The sequence below is a fragment of the Pyxicephalus adspersus genome, chromosome 8 (assembly GCF_032062135.1).
Source record: "Pyxicephalus adspersus chromosome 8, UCB_Pads_2.0, whole genome shotgun sequence".
Taxonomy (NCBI): domain Eukaryota; kingdom Metazoa; phylum Chordata; class Amphibia; order Anura; family Pyxicephalidae; genus Pyxicephalus; species Pyxicephalus adspersus.
Genome location: NC_092865.1, coordinates 22,806,921 through 22,833,842, shown reverse-complemented (window position 1 = coordinate 22,833,842; position 26,922 = coordinate 22,806,921). Strand labels below are relative to the sequence as shown.

General features: G+C 40.4%; 1 protein-coding gene across 2 annotated transcripts; it reads right to left on the bottom strand.

The window, feature by feature from the left end:
• Positions 1 to 703: 703 nt before the first annotated feature.
• FAM20B (FAM20B glycosaminoglycan xylosylkinase) lies at positions 704 to 15,507 on the bottom strand. Of its 2 annotated transcripts, none has more exons than XM_072419755.1 (8): positions 15,155 to 15,486; positions 10,047 to 10,504; positions 8,545 to 8,631; positions 8,359 to 8,468; positions 6,985 to 7,156; positions 6,717 to 6,908; positions 5,128 to 5,187; positions 704 to 5,027 (listed from the first exon to the last, which is right to left on the bottom strand). In XM_072419755.1, exons 2-8 carry the CDS (start codon positions 10,421 to 10,423, stop codon positions 4,796 to 4,798), a joined length of 1,230 nt encoding a protein of 409 aa, XP_072275856.1. In that variant the 5' UTR covers positions 10,424 to 10,504; positions 15,155 to 15,486; the 3' UTR covers positions 704 to 4,795. The 2 variants fall into 2 exon arrangements, with proteins under 2 accessions (XP_072275856.1, XP_072275858.1); XM_072419757.1 differs by having other exon boundaries at positions 4,840 to 5,050; positions 15,155 to 15,507.
• Between the last annotated feature and the right edge of the window lie 11,415 nt (positions 15,508 to 26,922).

The window sequence follows — 26,922 nt, the reverse complement described above, 5'->3', positions numbered from 1 at the left end:
CTGCTTGGAATCCAATTTTGACTCCCCTGCTCAATGCCTAATCCTAACCAAACAACCAACAACTAATGTTAGTTACCCTGTTTTCAACCCAGATTTAGTAAGCAATAGCTGTCCAAACTGATTCTAGTAACTGTGTACAAAACTGTGTGCACTTTCCACCATGTGCAGTAGAGAGGGAAGTAAAATACTCTGGGATGAATAAAGTTTTTTCTCTGTCCAAAGTGAAACTTTATTCATTCAAACTGATCCCCCCCACCTAGCCCTCCCTACGTGCACTTTGGATTAAGTATTTTTGAGCAAAAAAAAGTCATGATTATTGGAGTGCAACTAACTACCCTCTTTTCCTGCGATTTCAGATGGGGACAGCAATTGCAGGTTCTATATTTCTTTTATAGCATGACTTTAATTAAGACTGGTGTCACCAACATTTAAAAAATTAATAGTTTAAAAGGCCATGCATTGGGCATACATTCTCAATGTTTTTGTCATCTAACTCCAGGTTTAGATGATGTTACTACATTGGATGTCAAGTAGGATTTTAACCATTCTTCATTTCCCCCAGTTCATCCTTCAAGAAAGCCTAAGGGCACACCGACTCCGCAGATATTGCTCCTTGGGATAGAAGACACCAAGGACGTATGATATAGGAAGGTAGGTCACTGCATGACACAACACAAAAATAATACAACTTCTCATTCTATGTATATATCATTCCATTTTATTAACCTATATTGGTGTAATTGGAGTAATAAGTGAGCCAGATGTTATTCTCTGTACTTTATAGAAATATAGAACCTTTATGTCAACAACTAGTTAAACAAGGTCTCATTGGTGAATTGTAATGTGCTATCTGACACTCCAGGTTTCATTCTGAACACATACCATTGAACAGACAGAGTAGTAGGTTCAATTTTAAGGAGGTGCAGAGAGAAAGAAAAAAAAGAAACAAAGACTATCATGTCCCCTAAAAATAAGATTTAGGAAGTCTGTACATATGTCCTGCGATTTTTAGTTCTTTTGAGGCTGAGCAATTGCAAGGTGCACATGTTTGGGTTTATGCCCTCTGTTAGCACTAGTCTTGATTGCTATAATTTATCAAGCCCTCAAAATGTTCACATCCTGGATGTCGAGTGTGTCGAGTCAATCTAGACCCAAAATGTTGAGTTACTACCTACACTAACTAGGAACAGGAAGAAAATAATAATAATTATGATTGTCAGTTACCACGCCTCTATGTAGGGATAACCAAATTGATTTGTAAAATGAGTGAATCACAGATTTTCAATAAGTATGTTCATGCAGTTGTGTCCCATGACAGGAGTCACTATTATGGAATTCATACTTCCTAATGGCTTGACTTCATAAATTAGGTCACAAACGCAGAAACCCTAACCACAGTAAATCATGTAATTGGCTTGTTTTCTACTGAAGATTGAAATCTGGATGTACTTTTATCACATACAGTTATAAAATATAGATTGATATATTTAACACACTCCTTGAAGTTTATCTGCAGATAACAGGGAGGTGTGGAAAGCAGTATTCAGACAGACATAAAATGTTTTTTCCTAAGAGATTTCCACCTAATCTATCAATTTTAGATGTAAACCCAGGGAGGATCATTTCTACATCAGGCCAGCAATGGGCCCTTTAGTAACTCATTTTTTTTTATGTAACTGTGTTTAAAAGATAAAGGTATGGAAGTAAATGACCAAAACTTTCATACAATATTTCTTACATTTGTTTCTATATCCAACTTAGCTTGGCATCAAGAAATTCTACTGGTGATAGGGAAAAAAGAGGATCCAATTGAAACCTATTAGTTGTACTTCCCCTATCACCACCCTTGTGTCTTTATTATAATTTCCAAAATGAAAACTGTCTATGTTGAATCATAGGACCCGATTTATTAAAGCTCTCCAAGACTGGAGAAGATGGACTATCATGAGTGAATCTGAGTGATCCAGGATCCATAACATTTGCCAACTAATAGCAAATGATTCTAAGAAATCCATTCCAGCTTTGGTGGATTGCCCAGGTTCTCCCATAATGGGCTTTCTTCTCCAGTGTTAGAGAGGTTTAATCAATCAGGCCCTATAGTATCCAATAAAAGAGGGGAACTATCAACCGAGCCACAAACAATTTTGAAACAAGTTCAAGTGCTTGGAAGTGCACTTTATTGCTCCCAATAGTAGTCATTTCCTTGGTAAGGTCATTTGGTTTGGAGATTATTCATGATTATGTATGGTCCCTGAACAAAAGGCTATAGTAAGAAGAGGAGCCTATGTTCCCAAAATGGGACCTAAGGTGTAGAATTCTTTACCAACTTACCAGACAGTAATAGGCAACTGAGCAGCAAAAACTTTCCTATGAAAGAGTCCAGTGCCCATCGGCATTGGGCATTAGAGAGCAGTGTGGCACCAATGCATACTATTGACAGGCTGGAGTATAGGAAATATGAAAATTTGCCAGCCTACATTCTTGTTGAGCAGTGCTTAGTATAACGTTTTATCCAAGTTGGTGAGCGGTTAGCACTGAAGACAGCCTTATGTTTCAGATGGAGAAATTAAAGAAAATGGTGCTCCCAAGCTGGTTCTCTGATATACAGGGCTGCCTTGTCATATTGTGCAAAGTCCCATACTACTGCCTAGCTTGAGCCTTTTATCACCTCTGCTTGGAATCCAATTTTGACTCCCCTGCTCAAAGCCTAATCCTAACCAAACAACCAACAACTAACATTACCCAACAACTAACGTTACCCTGTTTTAAACCCAGGTTTAGTAAGCAATAGCTGTCCAAATTGATCCTACTAAGTTACAAAACAGTCTGCACTTTCCACCATGTGCAGTAGAGAGGGAAGTAAAATACACTGGGATGATCAAAGTTTTTTTCTCTGTCCAAAGTGAAACTTTATGCATTCAAACTGCACATAGATCCCCCCCACCTAGCCCTCCCTACGTGCACTGCACGTAGTATCCAATAAAAATCAAACATGTTTAAAAAGGACACTAGACTAATTGGCTGCCACAGAGCAGTATGGGCAGTACATATTGACAAATGAAGACAGCTCTCTTGTGGAATAAAAAAAATGAAACATATTGACTGTCAATAGTTTTACTCTTACTTTTTCAACCATTAGACATAATTAAAATGTAAAATAATATGTGCCGATCATATTGACTGAGGCCCTTGAAAAAAAAATAAAAAAAAAATAAAAAAAGAAATTTTCTTAAATTAGCGATGAAAATATAAACATTTACAGTGCCAGACTTGTACAATGGACATAAGATCATATACAGTTTACAACACAGAGTTCTGACAAATGCTAATGCTCTGTGCCTGCTACTTCCTATTACAACGGTACAGCTTTAAAGCATACCTCTTATTTGGCCTCGCAAATCACAAAGAACCAGGGACATTTTTTTGCAGTTTAGGTACAGTGATGTCTAAGGTTCCTAGAGAATTGCCAGGCAGTAGTCACTGAGCTACTGGCCCTTACTGGAAAATTAATACACTTGGAGTTTATGCCAGATTGCTTCAACTTTAATTTTAACAATATTTACTCCTGGTTTGTAAACAGTCCAAAAAATGCAGTTTTTTTACAATATCAAAGATCTCTGCACTATGTTCTCCTGCCTGGCACCACTGTTCACTGCCACAGATATTCTACATGCTACATGACTTCTGCTACAGTTGCACTACAGAGGTGGCTAGGTAGTTAGGCCATAACTGGTATCAGAGAGAAAATTGATAAGGGTCACAAGTGCATTTATTGGTAGATTGAGGAGGTAATATGTGGCTTGATCAACTAAAGGGACAGTCTGTCCAAAAAACTGTTTTGGACTGATGATTTAAGGCTGAATTACCGATTGATTTTTTATTTATCAGCAATTCTCTAGTCTGAAGCAACCTAGTTCCCTGCCCAACAGTCAAGCCCACGTCATTAATAATCATTCTTTGCACTCTCCATTTAAATTACTTTACAGAGAATTCCCTGTAAAGAAATTCTAAAAACTTTTTATCAGCTGTATTTATCCACATAAAAAAATCACTGGGGAATTTGGGGTCTCAGACAGCATAAGTTAATTGGTAACCAGATTAATTCACTGGTCCCCATGAGCAGACTTTGCACCAGTCCTGTAAATTACAAGGGGTAAATAATAAGCCGCAGACCTCCCTTTTAAATTGGGAACTTTTATTAAAATTCTGCAACTATAATTTACAAAACACTGGCAGTAACAAGGTCTAATGCCAGTTTCTAAGGACTAGTTCATAAATTTAATGTATATCTATGATCTGAATTTAGGCAAAGTTGCAGGAGTCAATGGGTTTACCCTGCAAAGGAGAGCGAACAATGAGTACCATAAGTTCCTGTAAAGAGTGGCAGTGCCACCGTGTGGCCACTGTGCAAACTGTACTGTTGTAAACTGAAACTCTCAAAATTTAAAAGGTCAACCTTGTGAGAGGGATAAAAAGAAAAATATTACAGCAAGAGAATAAATTATGAGTTAAAAGGCAAAAAATTGCCACTTTTCTTCTCCATATATTCGAGTCCTGAGCATCACAGGCTTGTGATGTCCCTTGAGTTCTATAAAAATCATAATTCAATAACATCCACATCATCCAGGCAATAATGTGGTATAGAGTGCTTAATTCTGCCCCTTGGCCTTGTTATCCCTCCAGTGTCACAGGTCATAGTCCCCGGGGGTTACTGTGCTCTGTTGTGTATTGTAAAATATTTGCACTAGCTTCATGTACTTCCCAAAAATATTGTCTCTTATAGATAGGACTAGTGTTACACATGAGAAAGGGTCATTCGATCTTCCACCATCACCACGTCTGAGCCCAACTGGTCTAAACATTGCTGGACGGTTGATAGGATACCCTGTAGACGGCGCTCTAGAGCTTCCAAATGGGGTTCAGCCAGGACAGGATTAAGGGGGTCATGACTGGTGGCTGAAAGCAAAGCAGAACGTAGGGTTCCATGTTTCAGATGAGATAGCCGGTTCCAAGTTGAGACACGGATACTGTGACAATATGAAAAAGGGAGCTTTTAGGAAAAGTGAATAAAGAAAATACAAAGATAAAATGTCAAAAAAAAAAAAAAACCCAAAACAAAAAACTTACATGCAACACTGATACAAGGGAGCAAGAATGCTGCGCTCGTCTGTTGAGGGGTTTCCAAAGCTGAAAGACAGAATATTGGTAAAAGTTTGATGGATAAACCCTGCAGAAATAATTATCTAAATGGTAAAATAGAAAAAAAAGCAATGGTTAGATAGATTTTGTGTTATAGAAAAACTCAACTGTTTTACTTTTGTAGTAATGCATTTAATTCAGTATATGTTTTGTTGTAAAGGATTTTTATTCTTCATTGAGAACTTTTATGACACCTATTCACGTAAACTTTTGACCAGTACAGAATAAACCTGCGCAACGCTTACTCACCTTCTTATAAAACCTCACCTCATGGACTTCAACCTGAAGTGATAATTAGATAGCTGCATATGATCATATGACTACATCTCCCGAGTACTACACTTACAGCGTAATCACATTAATATGTAACTCAGGTTTGGCGGAAACGTATGTACAGTTCTTTCCATTGTGATCACGGTGAATGTTGTTAGTAGATAAGGTATTTCAAAACCCTGAAATTTCTGGAAAAACTAGACGTAGCCATGTTGAAGTTTTTTTTTTTTTTTTTTTTAAGTGAACCTGTACTGAAGACTTTAAGGGAAATTAAAACCCAAAAGCAGAACTAAAGCCTCCTTTTACCGCAAAAGTCAATGACACCTCAGCCTCTGTTTAGCTCTGCAGTTGCCATGGTACATAACATGTAATCAGCCATTTTAGTTATAAAAGTTCAGTTCAAAGTTGCCCTGAATATAGCATACACTACACATGGCTTTGGAGACAGAATGCTAGATTAGGAATTTGATATTCTTTATTATTACAGGTTTCCACCATGCCTCCTTCCAATGCCTGGGAACTGGTGAATGACATCATCAAAGTTTAGATTGGCTGACTATTCCCTTTAGCAGGGATCATGTAAAATGGTGTCACATGCCCTCACTGAACTTGTAGCCAGCACTGTAGAAAGCATTGTAGAAAGCCTAGAGCAGCATTCCCTCCAGAATAGGTAAGACTTTCACGCTTCTTCTTTTTGATTATTCATCCAATCACAAATGTTAACATGTCAAAGCTTTGTATATTTAAAGCTGACTTGTACTTGTTTGCTTTTTATACCTTAACATAAACCCAACTTCTATACCTTCACAGTGAAAAACAAATGTTTAATACATGCAGCCCCATGCACATACACAAAATTGTGTTTTACCTCTAGTGACTATTCCCTACCCTCAGTTGAGTGAATTTAAAACAGGACAAATTTATACTTTGAATTATAGTTTGCATTGTGTTGAATTTGTCGGCACTGTGTGTAGTATGCCTTTCACCGCTCGGAGGAACATGAGAGGATCTCATGAGCTTCCATTATTGGAGTACTAAAATGTATTTTTCTGTAGTTTTTCAACATCACCCTCAGAACTAGGACACAATAATGTAGACTATTTTAATATTAGTTTAGGTCTAGGAGGACTTGGGCTTGAACTGCTATTGATGTAAAGGTTTGAATTTTCTATGTTTATATACGTAGAGTTGTTAAAAGGTTAAAAAAAGAAATATATTGTTTGTAGCACCCTGTAAACACTGACCTCTTAGCATTGTCTAGCAGTATGAGCATGCTAGCACCCTCATCATCCTGAAAGCTCTCGTAGTGATGGCGATCTGCATTTCCAATTAGGTAGTCAAAGATAGCTGTATCAATAATGTCCAGGAGTCGGGGACCAGCATCATAAGGTGGGGTCTTCTTTACTGCATCACAGTAACTTTCATCATACTCCCATCTGAGAAGAACATGGGCATTAGTAACGACAGGCATTGGTAAAAGGTACACTAGGGTCATTTTATTTAAAGGCTTACCTTGCCAGCTTGCCCTCACGATATGTCCTACCCCATGGATGTCTGTGCTTTTGAAGAGGCCACACATCAGGAAGCCATAGAGTAACAGAACCCTCCATCACTTCCTTGTCTGCGCAGGCAGGCTCAGTCTCACGGCAGTAGTAACACTTCCCATAGAAACAGGTGTTATTTCCTATGAGAGCAAAGAATCCAGTTAAAAAAAAAAAAAAAACAGTTCTTGTAAAGCCTTGAAACATACATACAAACATATATATCTATCATCTTGCACACAGCATTGCCATTTTTATTACTAATAATTAATATTATTATTAAACAGGATTTTTATAGCGCCAACATATTACACAGCTCTCTACATTAAATAGGGGTTGCCAATGACAGACAGCGACACAGGAGGAAGAGATGACCTTGCCCCAAAAAACTTACAATCTAGGAGGTGGGGGAATTATCACACAATAGGAGCCATATGACTTAAGCTACGTACACACGTCAGATTTTTATCGCCCGATAATCGGCATCGGCCAATTATCGGGCGAAAATCTGCCGTGTGTACAGTCGGTGTCGTCCATCGTCCGGACGACCGACCTGCCGGATCCACGGACGATGGACGACAGCCGATCGTAATGAAAGTGAAGGGGAGAGCGCGCAGCAGGGTGCCGCTCCGTCACTCTCCCCCTCCCCTCTCCATAGAGCATGAACGGTGCTGTATGTACAGCACCGTTCATGCATCGTGCACTCCCTTGTCGTTGGAAAGGATCGTGAAAGATCCTTTCCACCGACAAAAATTGGCAGTGTGTACGCAGCTTTACTTTACTTTGAACAGATAATCAATACAATAAGGCCCATAGTACATTCATTAATCCCTCCCCCTTCTTTCAGTTCCTGTTGGACAGCTAGGTATATAATGCGATATATGGAATAAACTATGTCTGTTTAAAATCAAGGCTGTCTGCAAAATATTAAACTATATAGAAGGTATAACATTAAATAAAGTTGCTCTCATTATGTTTGTTTTGCCGCTATTGGTAGTATAATGTACTGAAATGCAGAGCGAGCTAGAGGCAGCAAACTGCACTGAAGTCTATAGTGACAACTGATTTACACAAAGGAAATAAAGAATGCAGGAATCAGGAGAGCTGCTGTAGCATAAAGTTACAAGTTATATGTAATACATAGTTATATGTTGTTTTTATATATATATATATATATATATATATATATATATATATATATATATATATATACACACACACACACACATAATTAGGCCTGTATGTTCTCTCTAGGTATTATACTCATGTAATTTTTTATCTCACATGTTACCTAAACACTAGCAATTGCCATGATGTGTACATAGCCTTCAAAGTCAGTACTCACCTTGCTTCAGAAATGTGCTTAGCAGCTGCTCAGTGGCTACTGGTTTAATTTCTGTTATGAGGTTTACATATCGACCAACCACCAAAGGTGCTCTTCTGAAGCCAAGAATCCTGCAAGAGACAGCATTAGTAAATCTCAGTTAATGGAGGAAAGCTAGGACATAAAATGTTAATTTAGAGAACACACCTATCTAAATGAAATGCAGCCACTTCTGCATTGTGTCGGTCATATCCAGCGTAGGGCTCCCCTTCCACTACATAATCCCGGCTGTATCTGTAATGATAGTTAACACATCAGTAAACAAAAAGATATAATTTTATGACAGATTTAAATGGCTAATCCCCACCATCAAATAAAAAAGAAAAAGAATGCTTGCTGCACGAAAAGCTAAGCGGAGTCATTTATTTCCATCCACAGGTGTGCAAGTAATTGTTCTATACTTCCTTCCATGCAGGTCATGCAAACCACCCCCTCTCCCCCATCATGCCTCTGTCCTGCACATGAACTAAGCCCCGGTTGTATCTAGGAGTTGTCTGTATGTCGGATGTCCTTAACTCGGGGACTACCTGTATTGATGTTTGTTTCTCATACCTCTTTGTTAAAAGATTCCTTTTGAAAAAGTTTCTCTCTCAGTATATTTACATAGTAAGAAATAACCGAAGACCCTCCACCTCAAGATGTGTAATTGCACTTAAATTAATTTAGAAAGTGCTAGCTCAGAAGGAATGAGCCAAAAGAGACCTTTGTTAACTAAATCTTGAGTTGTTTGTATGGGTTTCCAAGGCATTATAAAGATTTACAAGCTATATGCAGGTTTACTAAGTCAATATGTTAGGTGAAATAAATATTGGCAGCCATAACATTATTCGTTGCCATGGACTACTGCATTTTGGCATTCTGTAAAACAAAAATCAGGCCATCTATCTGCAATGATCTGGATCTGTGCTGGTGGATTTGTCAAGCTGCTAGGCCAGGAAAACTTAAAACAAGGTTCAATAGAGTAAGGTGGGGATGGGAGGGGGGTATTGCACATACTGAAATGCCTTGATGGGTGAATGTCAGCCAGGAGTAGTGGGCATTCCAAGGCAAAGTGCAGACTGCCCCAAAAGATGCCCACATGCAATGCTGAGCCTTCATGATTGGAAACGGCTAGATGGTGGTGGACATCTATCAGCCAAGAAATGAGATGGGCTTTATCTGACTTGCTGCAGCCTGCCTTTAGTGCAGTGGTCGCCAACCTTTTCGGTTCCGCGGACCACTAAAATTACTGGCTTCAGACCGCGCATGTGCGGGGAGCCGGGTGTCACTCAAGTGATGTTATGATGCCATAACCCCGCCCATTCTCCCATCGCAGATCTGAGCCTGCAATAGGAGAGTGGGAGGGTTTTGTCCTGACACAACCCGCCCACTTCCCCGAGCCTGGGATTTGTACAGGGGACGTGGTCCAGATCCCGCTCAGGGGGGAACCGGCCAGAGATGCGGACCACCAAAATGTTCTCGCAGATCACCGATTCGCTGCTCTAGTGTACACTGTAGGATGTTTACAGATGTGTGCAAGGAAATAAGCAAGCATTTCAGTACAGGAGAGGACTCTATACAATTGTAGAAGACAAAAGATGAGGTTGGAGCTTCTAACAGTTCTGGTGGATTTCTATGAATGTGTGTGCAGCTATCTTCTAATCTCTCACCTTTTTGGTTTGAAGACCACCTTCTGTCCACCCTCCAGGACTAACAAGGCTTTGAGCTGTGTACCTTTGTATCCCACATCAGCTCTTATGATCTTCTTTGTAGCCATAGCATGAAGAACTGCTCCCATTTCTGGAGTATCTTCAGGATACACCTCTCTAGGCACCACCCATTGAGATGCTATTTCCCATGGGGACTGTAACGTATGCTCCAACCGTGAGTCCATAGTGAGCCGTAGGCTGGACATCATGCGCTGGAATGAAAGCTGATCTTGCCTCTGTGCAGCTGAAGTCTCCAATCTGTCCAGCAACAGAAGTTTGGTGAGGACCAGAATCACCAGCAACAAAGCCAGAACCACAACCCGCTGCTTTAACTTCATGGTGACCCAATATGTGGGTTAGAACGGATGATAGGCAACGTTAGACAGGCAGGGCATCACCGTGCTTGATCCCGCTGGGGCCTTTGGAGAAAAACAGTGAAGGCATGTGAATCAAAGCAATATTTAAAGACATGCAAAATGCACAATATATTTTTTATCCTTTTTAAATTTAACAGCACTGTCACACCAGTGCCCTGCTCCATAGGACCCTAAACCCAATGTTAATCATTCCAGGTGAAAGCCAAGTCGAAACCTATAAAAACTGATTACCATGAGAGTTACTATTTGTTGCTTATCTAACCCATGGACAGAGAAATAGTCTTACTTAGCTGATTTTTTTTCTTCTTAATAGGATTTCAGCTCAGGAATGCCAACTTACAGGTTTGCAGGTCAGCAATTGCTACTCAAATCATTTTTTCAGTGCAGGCTTTATTTTAATAAGTCTGTATCTCAATATGTCCTTGACCATTAAAACTGTTCAGCTTTCTGACCTTGAAATTCTTATTCTACTCTCAGGTTATCGGTGAGGATAAAAACAGATAGAATTTTAAATCAGAGCCTTGTAAATAAAAAATGACATCCTAACAGTATAAATATTAACCACTCAGTTTTGTAAAGTAAGTGAAATGAGTAATGCTGCAATATGCTTAATGAGCAGCAGCATTAAGGCTGGGTCTACATGAACGATTTTAAAAACGCATATAAACATTCCTACCATGTTTATATGCGTTTTTATCCACTTTTACAAGCGTTTTAAAGCTTAACTTTAAAACGCTAAAAAACTTTTATAAACTAAATAGGAAACCCTGATGACAGCTCAAGCATCATCAGGATTTCCCTTTCCTCAGCCAATCAGGGAGCAAAGCAGTCAGCGGACCTTTACTATGCTGACAGCTCCGCTCCCCTGATCACTCCCGCAGCCCTAGAGGAGCTGTGACATGTATTACATATACAGAACACGTCACAGCTCCTCTAGGGCTGCGGAAGTGATCAGGGGAGTGGAGCTGTCAGCATAGTAAAGCTCCGCTGACTGCTCTGCTCCCTGATTGGCTGAGGAAAGGGAAATCCTGATGATGCTTGAGCTGTCATCAGGGTTTCCTATTTCTCAGCCAATCACAGAGCACTAGAGATGAATGGACACAAGGCTCCCCATTCATGTCTAGTGCTGAATGGCTGAGAAACATAAAACCTCAGCCAATCACAGAGGACTAGGGGTGAATGGAGAGGCTTGTCCTCATTTAACCTCTAGTGCCCTCCGATCCCTCACTGTCAAGAGGATTTCCAGGGCTGTGCTCATTGCAACCCTGGAAATCCTCCTGTCATTGAGATAACCTGTAAAAAAAATGTTTAATTACACAAACACACACATTTAATAAAATAATTTAACATTAAAGCCTCGTCTAATTTTTTTTACACATATTTTAACCCTTTCAGGGTATGAGTAAGGGGTTTTATGTACCCCGTACTCATTCCCCAGGGGTGGGGTGGTGGACACTTGGCAGTCTCCTTATAAAAGGGGGCTTCCAGATTCCAAAGTTTTACTAAAAACGTTTATAAAAGCCCCCATTGTTTTCAATGGAAGCTTTCATAAAAGCTTAAAAACGCTTGAAAAAGCCTCCATTGAGTTCAATAGAAGCGTTTTCAAGCGTTTTCATGCGTTTTCTTGCATTTATCCAGCGTTTTCATTTTTTAAATGTTGCAAGCAACGTTTAAGATAACGCTCAAAAATGTGCCTGAAGGAAACGTCCTGGTGTAGATTAGCCCATTGGAATGCATGGAGACTTCAAACATGGGCTTTAAAAGCCTCAGGTTAAACGCTGGGGAAACAGTCCGTGTAGACTAAGCCTAAGAAATAGGAACCTAGGTTTCTGTTAGTTTTAACATGCAAGTTCACTAAACGGAGTAAAATGTATGTCAAGCCATAAAGACAAATTCACTTTTAGAATGGTGAAGGATTAGAACCCTTGTATGATATTCACTGAAGTCTACAAATAAAAAACCCTCTCCCCATAGTAATATTATCTGCAACAATCATCCCAAAAAAATTATATTCCAAATTACCTAGTTTCATACATTGATTCTTTCTTCAAATATTAATGATTTAATTATATTAAACAGGCCTAAGACTGCTGATGGGCAATGTAATGCTGAATGTGATATCCTCAGGCTTGTAGCTGAATTAATGCTCTGTGTTATCCCCTGCTAGCTTTTGTTTATGTTTCAGGCTCACTGAACAGCCTCTGCTTTACCAGTCACACACAGCAGAGCACCAAATATTGCCCACGTTTATATCTTCCACACTTTGCACATTTTACAATCAGCTCCTGCTTTGATTACATTTTTCGCACTCTTAATGACTCCCACTGGCACTTCTGTTAACTTATTGTAAAATTAAATGGCTAATACTGCCTAAAATACTAACATTTGCTAACAAGTACCTACCTGGGCACGCACCTGCAGTCTGCTTACATAGCAAAAGCCGGGGTTAAGACATATAATAGTTCAGGCTAACATTTCTCACTATATCTGATGGGTTAAGAATAGGCTCTCTGTAGGTTAACTTCTAGATTGGGATACCCACTAAGCAGGAGGGATGAGCACCAGGCAGACCCCCGTGTCTGCACATGAGACATTGTGTGCAGATTATATAATCAGTTGCTTCAAACAAATACATAATACATCAAACAAATGATAACAACATTACAGCCATACTATAGTTACAATTCTTATGTTTTTTCCCCCAACATACCTTTCTTTTCCCTCCTGAATGGTTCACACCTTTCCTTCTGCCTCCTATGCTTCCAAACTTTTTCTTTTAATCCTAATTTTAGAACAACCCTCAGTTTATGCAATGAATAACCATGAGGTCACATCTTAATTAGCATAATCAAGGAAACTTCCTTTTGTCAACAAAAGATGGCCAGACTATTGAACAATGGTTGAAAAATTAAATGGGAGGTTCAATTGTCCCAGAATGTGAGTGCCATGCTAAGGTATGTGGCACCAAACTAACTAAATGCAATTACCTGCAACTCATTAGATGAAGTTTCTGATATGCAAAGGCACATATTTGATTAATATTTTCCATACCCTAAAACTCCTAAGGAATTGTTGTCAGGCACCTGTTAGAAAGGGGTTAGGGATCAAGAAATGGGGGTTGAAGGGGAACTGAACATGTTGGTGTGGGTGAGCTAAAGACTCAGTCACACACAGCATACTCACTGATTATGGTACACCCTTTCCTTTTTACAAGCAACCTGTAGTGATGCAAGGTTCAGGAACCTGTCACTGTTGCATTCCAAAATGCTACAATACATTGCCCTTAGTGGCTGGCTCTATACATGCCATCCATACATACATACATACATACATACAGAGCCAGCGCTGGGGACAATGTAGATTGGTTCTATGGGCTAATTCACACTGGCAGTAAGGTTACGTTTACCGGTTTCTCATGCCGTAAACTGCTGCCACACTACATGTAACGTCTCCCTGCAGCAGCTCCATGGAGAATGAATAAGTATTAGCACTGCTCATTGTTGCCAGCTGTTAAATCAGTTTTACTTCCCTCACCTCCTAGATTGTAAGTTCTTTGGGGCAGAGTCCTCTCCTCCTCCTGTGTCACTCTCTGTATCTGTCTGACATTTGCAACCGCTATTTAATGTACAGCGCTGCCTAATATGTTGGTGCTATATAAATCCTGTTTATTAATTATCTTGGTTCTTTTTGCTGCCATGCGAGTCCTGGCAAAGCCCCAGACGTAGAGGACTGCTTGAAAATGCACGATGAAGAAGCAGGTGTGAACCTTCCCTATATGTCAAAACAATGTAACAGACAAGGTTAGATCTATAAATCACAACACACACAGGAATTCAGGAACTGGCACTTCCAGGAAGCAGTCAGATTCCTACTGCCATTTCTATGAACAAAATAACTAAATTCTAATGTCTACTTGTCAAGCCACCCATCACATACTGGAGCAATCATTTTAAAAAATTGTTACTGATGATATCATTGGGGGTTCTGCTTTTCTTCCATTCCTCCTGAGCCAGGGAATAGAAATCATCCGATCTGCCAATGAGTATATTTGGTTATTGCAGGGCAGAAGTGGGCATTCTAGAATGCAATCTGTTCTACGTACACGATATATATTGGAATCTGTTCTACGTACAGGAATCTGTTCTACGTACACAATATATATCGGAATCTGTTCTATGTACACGATTGCATATTGAAGGGACATGTAACACAGCAAATACAAAGCAGAGGAGGGGAAATGACTAATTTCTTATGGAACTGAATGAAGGCTATAAAGTTCAATAGCACAGGGCTTAATATAAAATACTTACCCTAAGCAGGACAGGAGAGATCGCCCATATTTGTATGGTTGGAGTTCAGCTTTAAAAAGGGGGAAGGTATGGAATGCTGACAGTCCTGCATGGTGATGATGTACACAGTGTGGTGACAGGGCCTCTTTACCCATGTGCCCCTCCATCATTACACATGTAGGTATAGCAAGCATTGCAATAAATGGGAATCCCCAGAGATATAATGTGAGGTCATACACAATACATGGGATAGGAGAATTCCATGTCACACAAGTCTCAGTGACAGGAGCCGTCCTGTAGGTGCACAGTGTATGTAGAAGGAATGGTGTCTCAGCACCGGCCATTACTTCAATGAATTCCCCATTACACACCCAGCACCCCACCTCCCGTCCACTTGTCATACCTGCTCACACTAGTCCATACCGGCGCTCCGCCCCTCTCCTCCATCACACGGCGCCCTGCCTCCGGTTGCCAACATTACACTCTCCCTCCCAACCAGGACACGGTGCAGCTTACGACGGAACTGCTACCTGCACCAATCACAAATCGAGGAGCTGGCCAGTCCCACCCAGTGAGCGTTCGCGTTGCTTTCCAGCGGCGCTCGGATTGGTTACACAAATCGAACAGACTCTAACCCCTAGGAGCCAATCACTGCATGGGAAATAACCGAGCCTGCCGGAACAAATACATTCTCACGGCTATGGCGTTTAGACTTTGAGATCAGCAACCAATGAGAGTAGGGCACTGACAGAACGTAAGCGTCATTACGTAGTAGGAAGAAGACTGGAGAAACCATGGAGAGGGACTGTCTTTGAAATATTTTTTTTTTCAAAAAGCTTTAGTAAACATTATCTTTTCCCACTTGCCAAATGTACTTTTTGGTTAAAATGTAAGCTTTTTCATTTTGGTAATTTCAGGAAAAATCTTCCCACCTAGGTGTATTTGCAGTTAATCTATATTATGGGGGTTATTTACTTGTAAATCCCCCTCCCATTGCCATCTTTATATAAAGATTAGAAGTGAAGGGAGGGGCATAGGAGCTGGGTCAGCTCAGACCATATTTGTAAACTCCCATAAGAGATAAATGCCATGACGTGAAGATTCTGAAGTTGTTGGCAATTGGTATTTTTAAGGTTTTCATATTTGCATTCCGGGACCTTTTTTTTAAAGCAAAATGTTAAACAACTTACGTGAGTATCTTCCCCCAAAGGAGACTGTAGTTTAAAGCAGCATTTGCCAACCTTTCAAAACCTCATGGACCTCTAAATTCATAATTTTAAATCCCTCCCACCATTAATATGAATTTTATTAAAAAGATAAATACATTTGTAAAATAATGATCTTTCTAATGGTGCCTGACAAGGACTGTGGAGGCTCGGATTCATTGATCAGCTCATGGTTAAGTGAAGTATTACTTTTGTTACTATTATCATTAGTTGCATTATCTTTGGTAATACTAAAGAAATGCAGAATATTCATTTGCTTTTTCTCACTCATTATGGGTTTATTTCATTCCAATCTAAGACCAAACAAGAAATGATAATTATCAAAACTATTTAATGCCATTAAATATAACGAATATAAAGAAAATACACAGTTAAGGTCATACTTACCTAAAAGAGCATCTGAGAAATAAAAAAATAAAATAAAACAGATGAGAATCAGTATTGGCAGAGCGGGGTGACTGTTGTAATGGTGGAAACAATACTGAAGCGTACGGCTCGGCAATGGTTGCCTCATACAACTTAACACTACATTGACATCACGCTGCCCCCCCCTTGTTTTTCTGTCTCGTAGTACAGATCGTGAATTTAGTGCAATATAAAGGTGAAAATTGTCATTCAGAATATCAGAATTTATTGGAATAATATTTTTGTTTTATTAATAAAACATAAAAATTGCAAACAATGTCCAAATTTTTAGGACATTAGGAAAAAAACAAGCCACCTTCATCAGGGCAGCAGAAAGGACTGTGGTGCAGGCAGTGTTGGAGGCTGAGAGTACAAGATGTCCAAATAGGACCTAAACCGGTTTGTGATCTGTGTGACGGAGAGCCCTGCTGCTCTTTATCGCTGTACAGATAAGACATTTGTTAAGCTACATACACACTTCCAATTATTATCGTTGGAAAACGAACGACCAACGTTCATGCACGATATATATGAACGATCGTATAGCACCGATCCTGCACATAGAGGTAACGACACGATCGTTCGTAGATATTGTACACACAATAGATACGATCGTTTGAGCAATAGAGGAACTATGTGCACGACAGGAAAGTGAACGGACGTTCGTTCATCACGCATGCTCTGCCCATGGACGATCAACGAACGACCGTACACACGAACGATGTTCAACGATCGTCGTCCAATCCGATCCGTCGGTCCGGTCGTTCGTTTCCAGCGACTTTCCTCGTTCGTCGGCGTCGTTGGTTACTTTTTTACGAACGATTTTTTGCCCAATCGATCGTTAGTCGTTCGATTGGAACGATAAAAATTGGAAGTGTGTACGCACCTTAACTCCAGCAGTTTTCAGCCAATTACATGACGTCCCGGGTCCTTTCTATTCTTGCTGGCAGCGGTCAGTCCTTACTGCTGCACAGCATGGTGTCCATATCATGAGATGTAGGCTCAGTTCTGTGCAGCATGATTCTGCACCCCTCAAAGGAGGCCATGAGAGCCTGGGCTTACAGAGACTGAATGACACTGGGTAGGTTGCTGGACCAAGAAGGGGTAAGTCTGTAGGGGGCAGCACTTAGAAGAAGGTGAGTATTCATTTTTAAAGTTCAGAGTAGAGTTTTAGAGTTCAGAAGCCAATGGAGCACCAGAGGAGGGACTTGTCTATTATTAGATTAGTGCTCACATATCCTGTGTAATGTTGCTAAACAGGAAATATTATCCAGAGGCAAAGATCTCTCAGATACTCAGAAAAAAAAATTGCATATGTTGTTTTTTTATATACTGGTAGTCCCTTGGTTACATATGAGATAGGGACTGTAGATTTGTTGAATTTGTATGTAAGTCAGAACAGGTACAATATTTTATTAAATGCAATTAGGACAGATGTGTGTCTCAACATATTATTAGGCAGGGTGGTGTCAGTTACTGTATAAAATCCTCACTGTGAGCTAATCACAAACAAAGCAAAACAAAAATGTATGGAGCCTAGACATTCATTAACTTCTGGAGCAAGCTGTGCTGTGATATGCAAAAAGAAATTACTAGAGAGTTTGTCCCGGTCATTAAAGAGTTACAAGCAGAAGAGCTCAGTCTCAGCTGTGTTTAGCAAAAGATTTCTTCTGCAAGTCATGCATACCACCCCTTCCAGTCCTCCTTCCTGCACATGAGGGAGCAGGGAAGCCAGGCTCCTATGTAGGAGTGCATGTCTGAAGTTCTTAACCCGGGGACTACCTGTAAGGGCATTTAACAACAAGACTACAATATGGTAGAATATGCATTTCTTTTTACAAACAGATATCTGTATGGGGCCCCTCCATTAAGGCAGAGATATCACCAAATGTACACATAGTATACATATTATTAGTAAAATATATTATATATAACATTATCTAGTAAATGTAATAATACACAAGGCTGGTAAAGACTGGTAGCATGCAATGGGAGATTAAAAAAAAAACCCTGAGCACCGTGGCATAGTGATCACCATTTTCAGAGTTTCATGAATATAAAAATTAATAGTAAAGGTGCCCCTGATTTTCATACTAATGATGGTGAACACATGAACACACAAGCAGCCTGCTCACTGCACAATACCCCAGTACTGGGTGCTGATGTGTATCAAGGCCTCTCCACCTTAGGAGCTGCAGCAGGAGATGGTCAGAGGCCATGTTTTAAAATCTGTTGGAGACAGTGGACATGCTGGAATAGACAGTCACAGACTGGAGACCTATTACATGAGATTGCTTGTGATCATTGCTATTACAGCACCTTTAAAGTCTCCACATCCATCATCCCAAATTTGCTCAGCACAACACGTTACCGTATATATCAGCAAAAGAAAAAAATGAAACATAAAGGGACCATTTATACTTTGCTCTTCTGGTAATTGCCTCAGTATGTGTTGCGTTCTGGCAGTCATTCAAATGCATGAATTGCCAACACATTAGAATGAATGAAAACTTTTTTCTATGGCAGCTTGCCACAATGCATGGCGTTGTGTTACGGTGCACTGTGGTGAACTGGAACAGTTATGTGTCAAAGGTCTTTTAGATTAGTACAGCCTTTCTGGACCTTTTACCGTTTAGGTGAAATCTGTTTCAAGTCTTCAGGGAACCCACAACCCACAGTACATTGGTGTTGTGGTCAGTGGGAAGAATGCCTCTTACATCGCTGGCCAGAGGGAAGAATGTCACCCTTACAGATAACCAAAAAGATCATTGGTGTCAGGTAAACACAAATTGCTCAATGCAAGAAACTCTGGAGGAACCTTGGTTGAAAAACAATGGATTAGTGTGTTAGAGCACCATTTAAAATGAATGTCACTGCAATGTGCTAATGCTTTTAACATGCTACCTTTACCCCAAGGCACCTGAACACAAAGAACTGTATTTATAAATTTCTTGCTCAACAATTCAGCTGTATTTTCCTGCACAGCCATGTAAATCCCTATACAATGCTTGCTTCAATACATATTAAAACTAAGACTCATTCTGCCACCTAGTGGCCAATTATCAAAAGTGCACAGCAGTCACAATCAAAACACAGAGGGCTGAATTGCTGTTTAATTGACAGGCAGATAATTATTAAAAACACATCAAAGCCAGCAAAGAGAAAAAGAAATGTATCTACTACAATTTAAAGATTATTTTCCCCATGCAAGTGCAGACTACCAAACTGAAAGACAACTCCAGCCACCATAAAATAAATCTAATAGGAAAAAAAAAAGTAAAATCCCTTCCCTCCAACACTCCTCACAGTTCCAATCACTTTGCACATGTGCAAATTGTTTGTATTATGTTAATGGCCAGTGATCAGCCAAGGAGACAAGCACATGAATACAAAGGACAGGGTATTTTAGTAAAAATGGGCTGTGACTCTCCCTGTTGCAGTGCCAACATTTAAGTACTACCGGAGGTCATGTCTTTACCTACTTTTAGAAAAAATGTTATTATGGTGGCTGGAGTTGTCTTTTAAATCATAGAAATGTTTTCACTAGATGGTATGTAAATAAAGTTTGTACAAAAAAAAAAAAAAGAAATGTGTACACCTGCCAGTGGAACCTGAGGGAAATGCATACAAATAAAGTTATACAAAAAAAAGCTGAAAGCTTTATGTGAGGTAAATGCTGAGGTAAGTTAGGAATGTCTGAATTGTATGGAAATTCATTATAACTTGGGTTTATGATGTTAGAACACAAAATATAAGCACTTTACTGTACTAATTGGATATTTGTGGCATTATATATCAATAATACTAATAATAGTATAGGTATTCTGTAGTCTACATAGGCATAGTATGTATCTCACTGTGTAGGTTTATAAATACTTTATAGCCCCTCAGGTATGTCAGCCTAAAATATCTAGGCTTCATATAAATTCCTCCAGTCACCTATGTATATATTTTTAAATTAATTATTTATGTAATTTCTCATATAAGCTGGGTGCCGCCATCTTTCTTTTTTTTCTGCCTCACAATGATCATCGCCCATCTTGATTGGCCATGCCTTGGTGACATTTGTTCACATGTAATGGAAGCCAGGAATGCTGGGTTACCCTGGTAACTAAAGTTGTTAATGTGCAGCTCAGCTTTCTCACATATTGCTGACCTGATCAGGCAGGTAAGTGGAAGGGACATAACCACCTGCCTGAATTATTTAAAGTAAGACTTTTGTTCCACTTTAAGTCTGTTCTACAATCACACTCATCGCTGTCCAAGTTTTGTATTCATCTGTTGTCAATCTGGCAAAATAACGTACAGAAAGATGCCAAGCTGCTTGTTAAAATCCTCCAATCCAGCAAAATATAATCCATAAAGACAGCGAGCCTCCATCCACTTTCCATTCAAAGCTATAGATAGGTATTTCTAGACCTTTTTAACAATAGGTTTCAGGTCTTAAGGGAACCCCTTCTAAAATGACAATATCCACAGCTCACAGTACATTAATATGGTGATCAGTAGGAAGAATGCCTCTTACATTGCTGCCAGTGGGAATGCCATCCTTACAGATTGCCAGAAAGATGATTGGTGTCACTTACACTGACCTGAGAGGTACAAATTGCTCAAGAAACCCCCGGCAACCTCTGGAGGAACCCTGGTTCAGAAACCATGTTATAGGGAGATTGTACTTGGTGCTCTGGAACATGAACTTCCCATTAGATTTATTGGAGAGCAGACTGTACATGTGTAGGCACAGTTTAGAAGTTTCTAGAAACCACCTTGGTAAGATACAAGTAGTCCCCGGGTTACATATGAGAAAGGGACTGTAGGTTTGTTCTTAAGTTGAATTTGTATGTAAGTCGGAACAGGTACATTATTTTAAAAAAAGCAGTTAGGAGAGGTTTTTGTCTCAAGATATTAGGCAGTATGGTGTCAGGTACTGTATAAAATCCTGACTGTGAGTTAATGACAAACAAAGCAAAAAAAAAAATCTTCATGGAGCCTAAACATTCATTAACCCCGCTAGGGGTATTCCCGAGTGTGAACACAAAAAAAACACTTACCTTGCTCCGTTGTCATCCTGCTGGTCCCCGCAGGTCCTGGGTACACATCCTTCCTCGTCGATCTCCATCCGGCGAATGCAGCGACGATCTCTGGGGTTTCCCAGTGCCGGCGGGCGGATCGGCGGGGAATACAAATAATTTTGTATTGGATTCAATACAAAATAGCTATATTGAGTCCAATACAAAGAAATATTCATATAATATATAGTAATACAATTAATTATATTATATATGGTACTGTACAGTTATATTACATGTTTAAATATTTTTTTTAATTTTTTTAAACATATTTTTGTGTTTTGTTATTTGAAGCTTACTATTAAATTTATTTAATATCGGTGAGTTAGGCCTAAGAATTATAGCCTACAATGAAAAATACATTTCCATGCAAAAAATTGTAGCGCTTTTTGCATGGAAATTTGCAGGGAATTAGACCGCTAGGGAGGTTAACTTCTGGAGCAAGCTGTGCTGTGATATGCAAAAAGAAACAACTGCAGAGTTTGTCTTTAAAGAGTTGTAAGAGGCTGCAGAAGAGATCAGTCTCAACTGTGTTTAGCAAAAAAAACGCCGCCCCCCCCCCCCCCATGTCAGATGTCCTTAACTCCAGCACTGTATCTCCTTAGAGCAGGCACAGGTGAGTATAAAGCTGGGTACACATGTCAAATTTCTGTTGCTGGAAGCCATCTTTTGTGTTTCCAATGATAGGAGAAAAAGTGAGTGCTGCACACACAGCACTGTACAGTTCTATCGAACAGATAGGGGAAAGGACAGGACTCTTGCCGCGTCCTCTTCCATAGTAAATGACAGTGATAATCCCTTATCAATCCTTTAGTAAAAGGCCACCGTGTTTTTTTTAAACAACATCAGAGGACCACTGTACACAGGCTGAATTGTCTAAATCAATCTTCCAAACCTTGGGTGACAAATATCTAGTGCAGGGGTGCCCAACAGGTGGATCGCGATTTACCGGTAGATCGCAAAGGCAACGCGAATAGATTGCAAAGCCCTGCCTTTCAAAATAAACTCTACCACGCACAGGAGTTATTAAGTCCAAGTTGTTTTTCGAAAGCCAAAAACGTGTGAGCACCCCTGATCTAGTGTGTGTTTTGCCTAAGACTTGGGGCTGGGACTTGGCCATTGGTAATATATATTATTAAACAGGATTTGTATACTGCGTATATAACATATTACACAGCGCTGTATATATGAGTAACTGTGTTCAGTTATCACCAACTTAAAACAATACAGGTAAAAGCACACAAAATTCAAGTTTTGCAAATGCTACTTAAAACATTTTGTCTTTTCATGGACTATTTTTTTTTGTTTTTTGTGCATTTGAAGTTGTTTAGGTCAGCGGTCGCCAACTAGTGGTCCGCGAGATGATTTTGGTGGTCCGCGGAGTCCTCTGCCGCGGAGAAGGACCCCGCCAGAGGATGAACCAGCTAGAGCCGCGGACCACGTCCCCTGTGGAAATCCCTGGCTCAGGGAAGTGGGCGGGCTGTGTTTCATGACACAACCCACCCACTCTCCTATTGCAGGCTTAGATCTGCAATGGCAGAGTGGACGAGGTAATGGCGTTATGACATCACTATGGGGGAGGTTCCTCCCCTCTGATTGACAACTGGCTCATAGCGCATGCCCAGTCATGAGCCAGTTATTTTAGTGGTCCACAGGACCAAAAAGGTTGGCGACAGCAGGTTTAGGTCATCTCCAATACATTGCATCTCCTGATCTCTTTTGCCATGTCTCAGCTGTTACTGGGGTGTCTAATTACTACCTGTGCTGGACCAGCTCTTTGCATTCCTCCCCTCCCAGCATACCCTTTAATGTAACTGCTGGGAAAGAATGACACTTCAGTGAGTATGCTGGGGCTGCTGACAAGATGGTGCAGCCCACATGCAATTTCAGATCTGCATGTCTACACGAGAGAAATGTTTACAGTTAAAAAACAAATTAAATGCACAAGTTTTTTTTTACATTTATTTATGTATTTATATCTATCAGAGAACCAATTTAGGAATAAGTAATATATAACATGCTGTACAGGTTGCAGTGGTCTGGAGATTTATTGTATAACATGGTGTGCCAGGTGAAGTGGTCTGGAGATGTAATGTATAACATGGTGTGCAGGGTGCCATGGCCTGGGGATGTAAACTATAACAAGGTGTGCAGGATGAAGGTGTTTGGACATGTGATGTATAACATGGTGTGCAGGTTGCAGTGGTCTGGAGATGTAATGTATAACATGGTGTGCAGGTTGCAGTGGTCTGGAGATGTAATGTATAACATGGTTTGCAGGATGAAGTTGTCTGGACATGTAATGTATAACATGGTGTGCACAGTGCAGTGGTCTGGGGATGTAATTTATAACATAGTGTACAGAGTGAAGTGGTCTGGAGATGTAATGTACAAAAGGGTGTGCAGGGTGTAGTAGCTTAGAGATGTAATATATAACATGGTTTCCAGGATGATGTTGTCTGGACATGTAATGTATATCATGGTGTGCACAGTTTAGTGGTCTGGAGATGTAATGTATACCATGGTGTGCAGGTTGCAGCGGTCTAAAGATGTAATGTATACCATGGTATGCAAGGTGCAGTGGTCTGGGGATGTAATTTATAACATAGTGTACAGGGTGAAGTGGTCTGGAGATGTAATGTATAACATGGTGTGCAGGTAGCAGTAGTCTGGAGATGTAATGTATACCATGGTGTGCAGGATGACGTGGTCTGGACATGTAATGAATACCATGGTGTTCACAGTGCAGTGGTCTGGGGATGTCATTTATAACATAGTGTACAGGGTGAACTGGTCTGGAGATGTAATGCATAAAAGGGTGTGCTGGGTGCAATAGCTTATAGATGTAATGTATAACATGGTGTGCAGGGTGAAGCTTTCTGGAAATGTATTGTATAACATGGTGTGCAGGGTGCAGTAGCTTAGAGATGTAATGTATAACATGGTGTGCAGAGTGCAGTGGTCTGGAGATATAATGTATAACATGGTATGCAGGGTGAAGTGGCCTGGAGATGTAATATATAATATGGTTGCAGGATAAAGTAGTCTGGGCATGTAATGTATACCATAGTGTGCACAGTGCAGTGGTCTGGAGATGTAATGTATAACATGGTTTGCAGGATGACGTTGTCTGTACATGTAAAGTATAACATGATGTGCAGGTTGCAGTGTTCTGGAGATATTACGTATAACAAGGTGTGCAGTAGCTTAGAGATGTAATGTATAACATGCATCCTGGTGTGCAGGAATGTATACCATGGTGTGCAGGTTGCAGCGGTCTAAAGATGTAATGTATACCATGGTATGCAGGGTGCAGTGGTCTGGGGATGTAATTTATAACATAGTGTACAGAGTGAAGTGGTCGGGAGATGTAATGTTTAACATATTGTGCAGGTAGCAGTAGTCTGGAGATCTAAAGATGTAATGTATAACATGATGTGCTGGGTGAAGTGGTCTGGAGATGTAACGTATAAAGTGGTGTGCAGGGTGCAGTCACCTGGGAATGTATTTTATAACATGGTGTGCAGGGTGAAGTGGTCTGGAGATTTAATGTATACCATGATGTGCAGGTTGCAGTGGTCTGGAGATGTAATATATAACAGGGTGTAGTAGCTTAGAGATGGAATATATAACATGGTTTGCAGGATGAAGTTGTCTGGACATGTAATGTATATCATGGTGTGCACAGTGCAGTGGTCTGGAGATGTAATGTATAACATGGTGTGCAGGTTGCAGCGGTCTAAAGATGAAATGTATACCACGGTATGCAGGGTGCAGTGGTCTGGGGATGTAATTTATAACATGGTTTGCACAGTGCAGTGGTCTGGGGATGTAATTTTATAATATAGTGTACAGGGTGAAGTGGTCTGGAGATGTAATGTATAGCAGGGTGCAGTAGCTTGGAGATGTAATGCATAACATGGTGTGCAGGGTGCAGTGGTCTGAAGATGTAATGTTAAACATGGTGTGAAGTGGTCAGTAGATGTAATTGTTAGGGCAATTTCTTGCTGATCCCAGACCAGTTATCCCTCTCTCTTGGCCTCTATTTTACAGCGCTGGTGGGGCGTAACGACACAACTCAATGTGTAGTTAAATCACTCTCAAATTTTTATTTTCACATCGCAGTTTATATAGTCAGACAGCAGGGTGGAAGGCACTTAGTAGTTAGTCAAAAACAAGAAATAACACTTAGTAGTTAGTCAATAACAAGAAATAAACACAAAATCTGATTTTCAGTGTCCTATTAGTCCTTTCTACTACTCCAGCACTCTGGGGGTGATATGGGCTGTGCAACTTCCATTCTTTGTTCATCTTTTTTTAAATCCCCCATTCCCAATCCAGGGGCAGAGATCAGAGGTTCTTTTAACATAAATATGCTTTAGTAATTTTATCAGACCATTGAATGGTATTACGGGCACTGGGGGTGGTACTGGGTGGGTGCTGGGGAGTCCCAATACAAGCTATCAGGAATCCAGTGTCTGCAAAAATTGATCGTGCCAAGAAAACTGAGCAGCTGTTTCTTTGTCTGTGGGTGAAGGAAAACTGGTATTGGCATGTACATGACTCAGGGCTAGCAGCCAGCATCCTGGGGTTAAAAGCATTCCCAGGAATGTGACCTGTTGCAGACAGAACTGAACCTTTTTCTGCGACACTCTTTGTCCCCCTTTTCCCGGAAAACACAACAATGACACTGTGTCCCTCTGACATGCCTCCTGAGAGGGGCTACATAACAATAAATCATCAACATATTGTAAAAGCATGGAACCTTGCTGCGGCTGCCAGTTGGCAAGCACCTGCTGGAGAGCAATTGAAAAGACTGCCGGGGAGTCAACAAAGCCCTGTGGCAAGCGGCACCAAGTATATTGTTGTCACTTGAAATTAAAAGCCATAAGGGGCTGAGTCTCGGGTGACAATGGTTTTGGGAAAAATGCATTGGTCAACTCAATACCACTGTAAAATTGGGTCTCCAGTGGTACTGCTGTAAGGATTGTAGTAAGATCTGACATGACCCATGTTAGGGGCATGACCAGCTCATTGATGGCTCTGAGATCCTGTGTAAAGCGGTATGAGCCATCAGACTTTTTGAAAGGATTTACTGGAGTATTGTAAGGTGAACAAGTTCTCTTAAGTATACCTTGTTGGTAAAAAGATTGAATCATGGGTGCTAAGGAATCTTCCTTGTCCTTAGCTAGGGGGTACTGCGGTGGTGGTGGAGTCTTCCTGTGGGCATCCCTATGCTTGATGTGGTTTGCCTCCATATTGTATATGGGGTACTTTGGGGCAGGGTGGGTAATTGTCAGTTGACTGTGACTGCATTGATGAGTTATGTGGTTGCTGTTGTACTGACTGCTGTTGGTGTGTAGGGCAGTCCCTGGCCCAATGACCCTCCTGTCCACAAGCAAAACATGCTTGATTTCTTCTAAAAATTCTCTATCCCCTTTCAGTATTCCTGTCCTGTCTGCCTCCTCTGC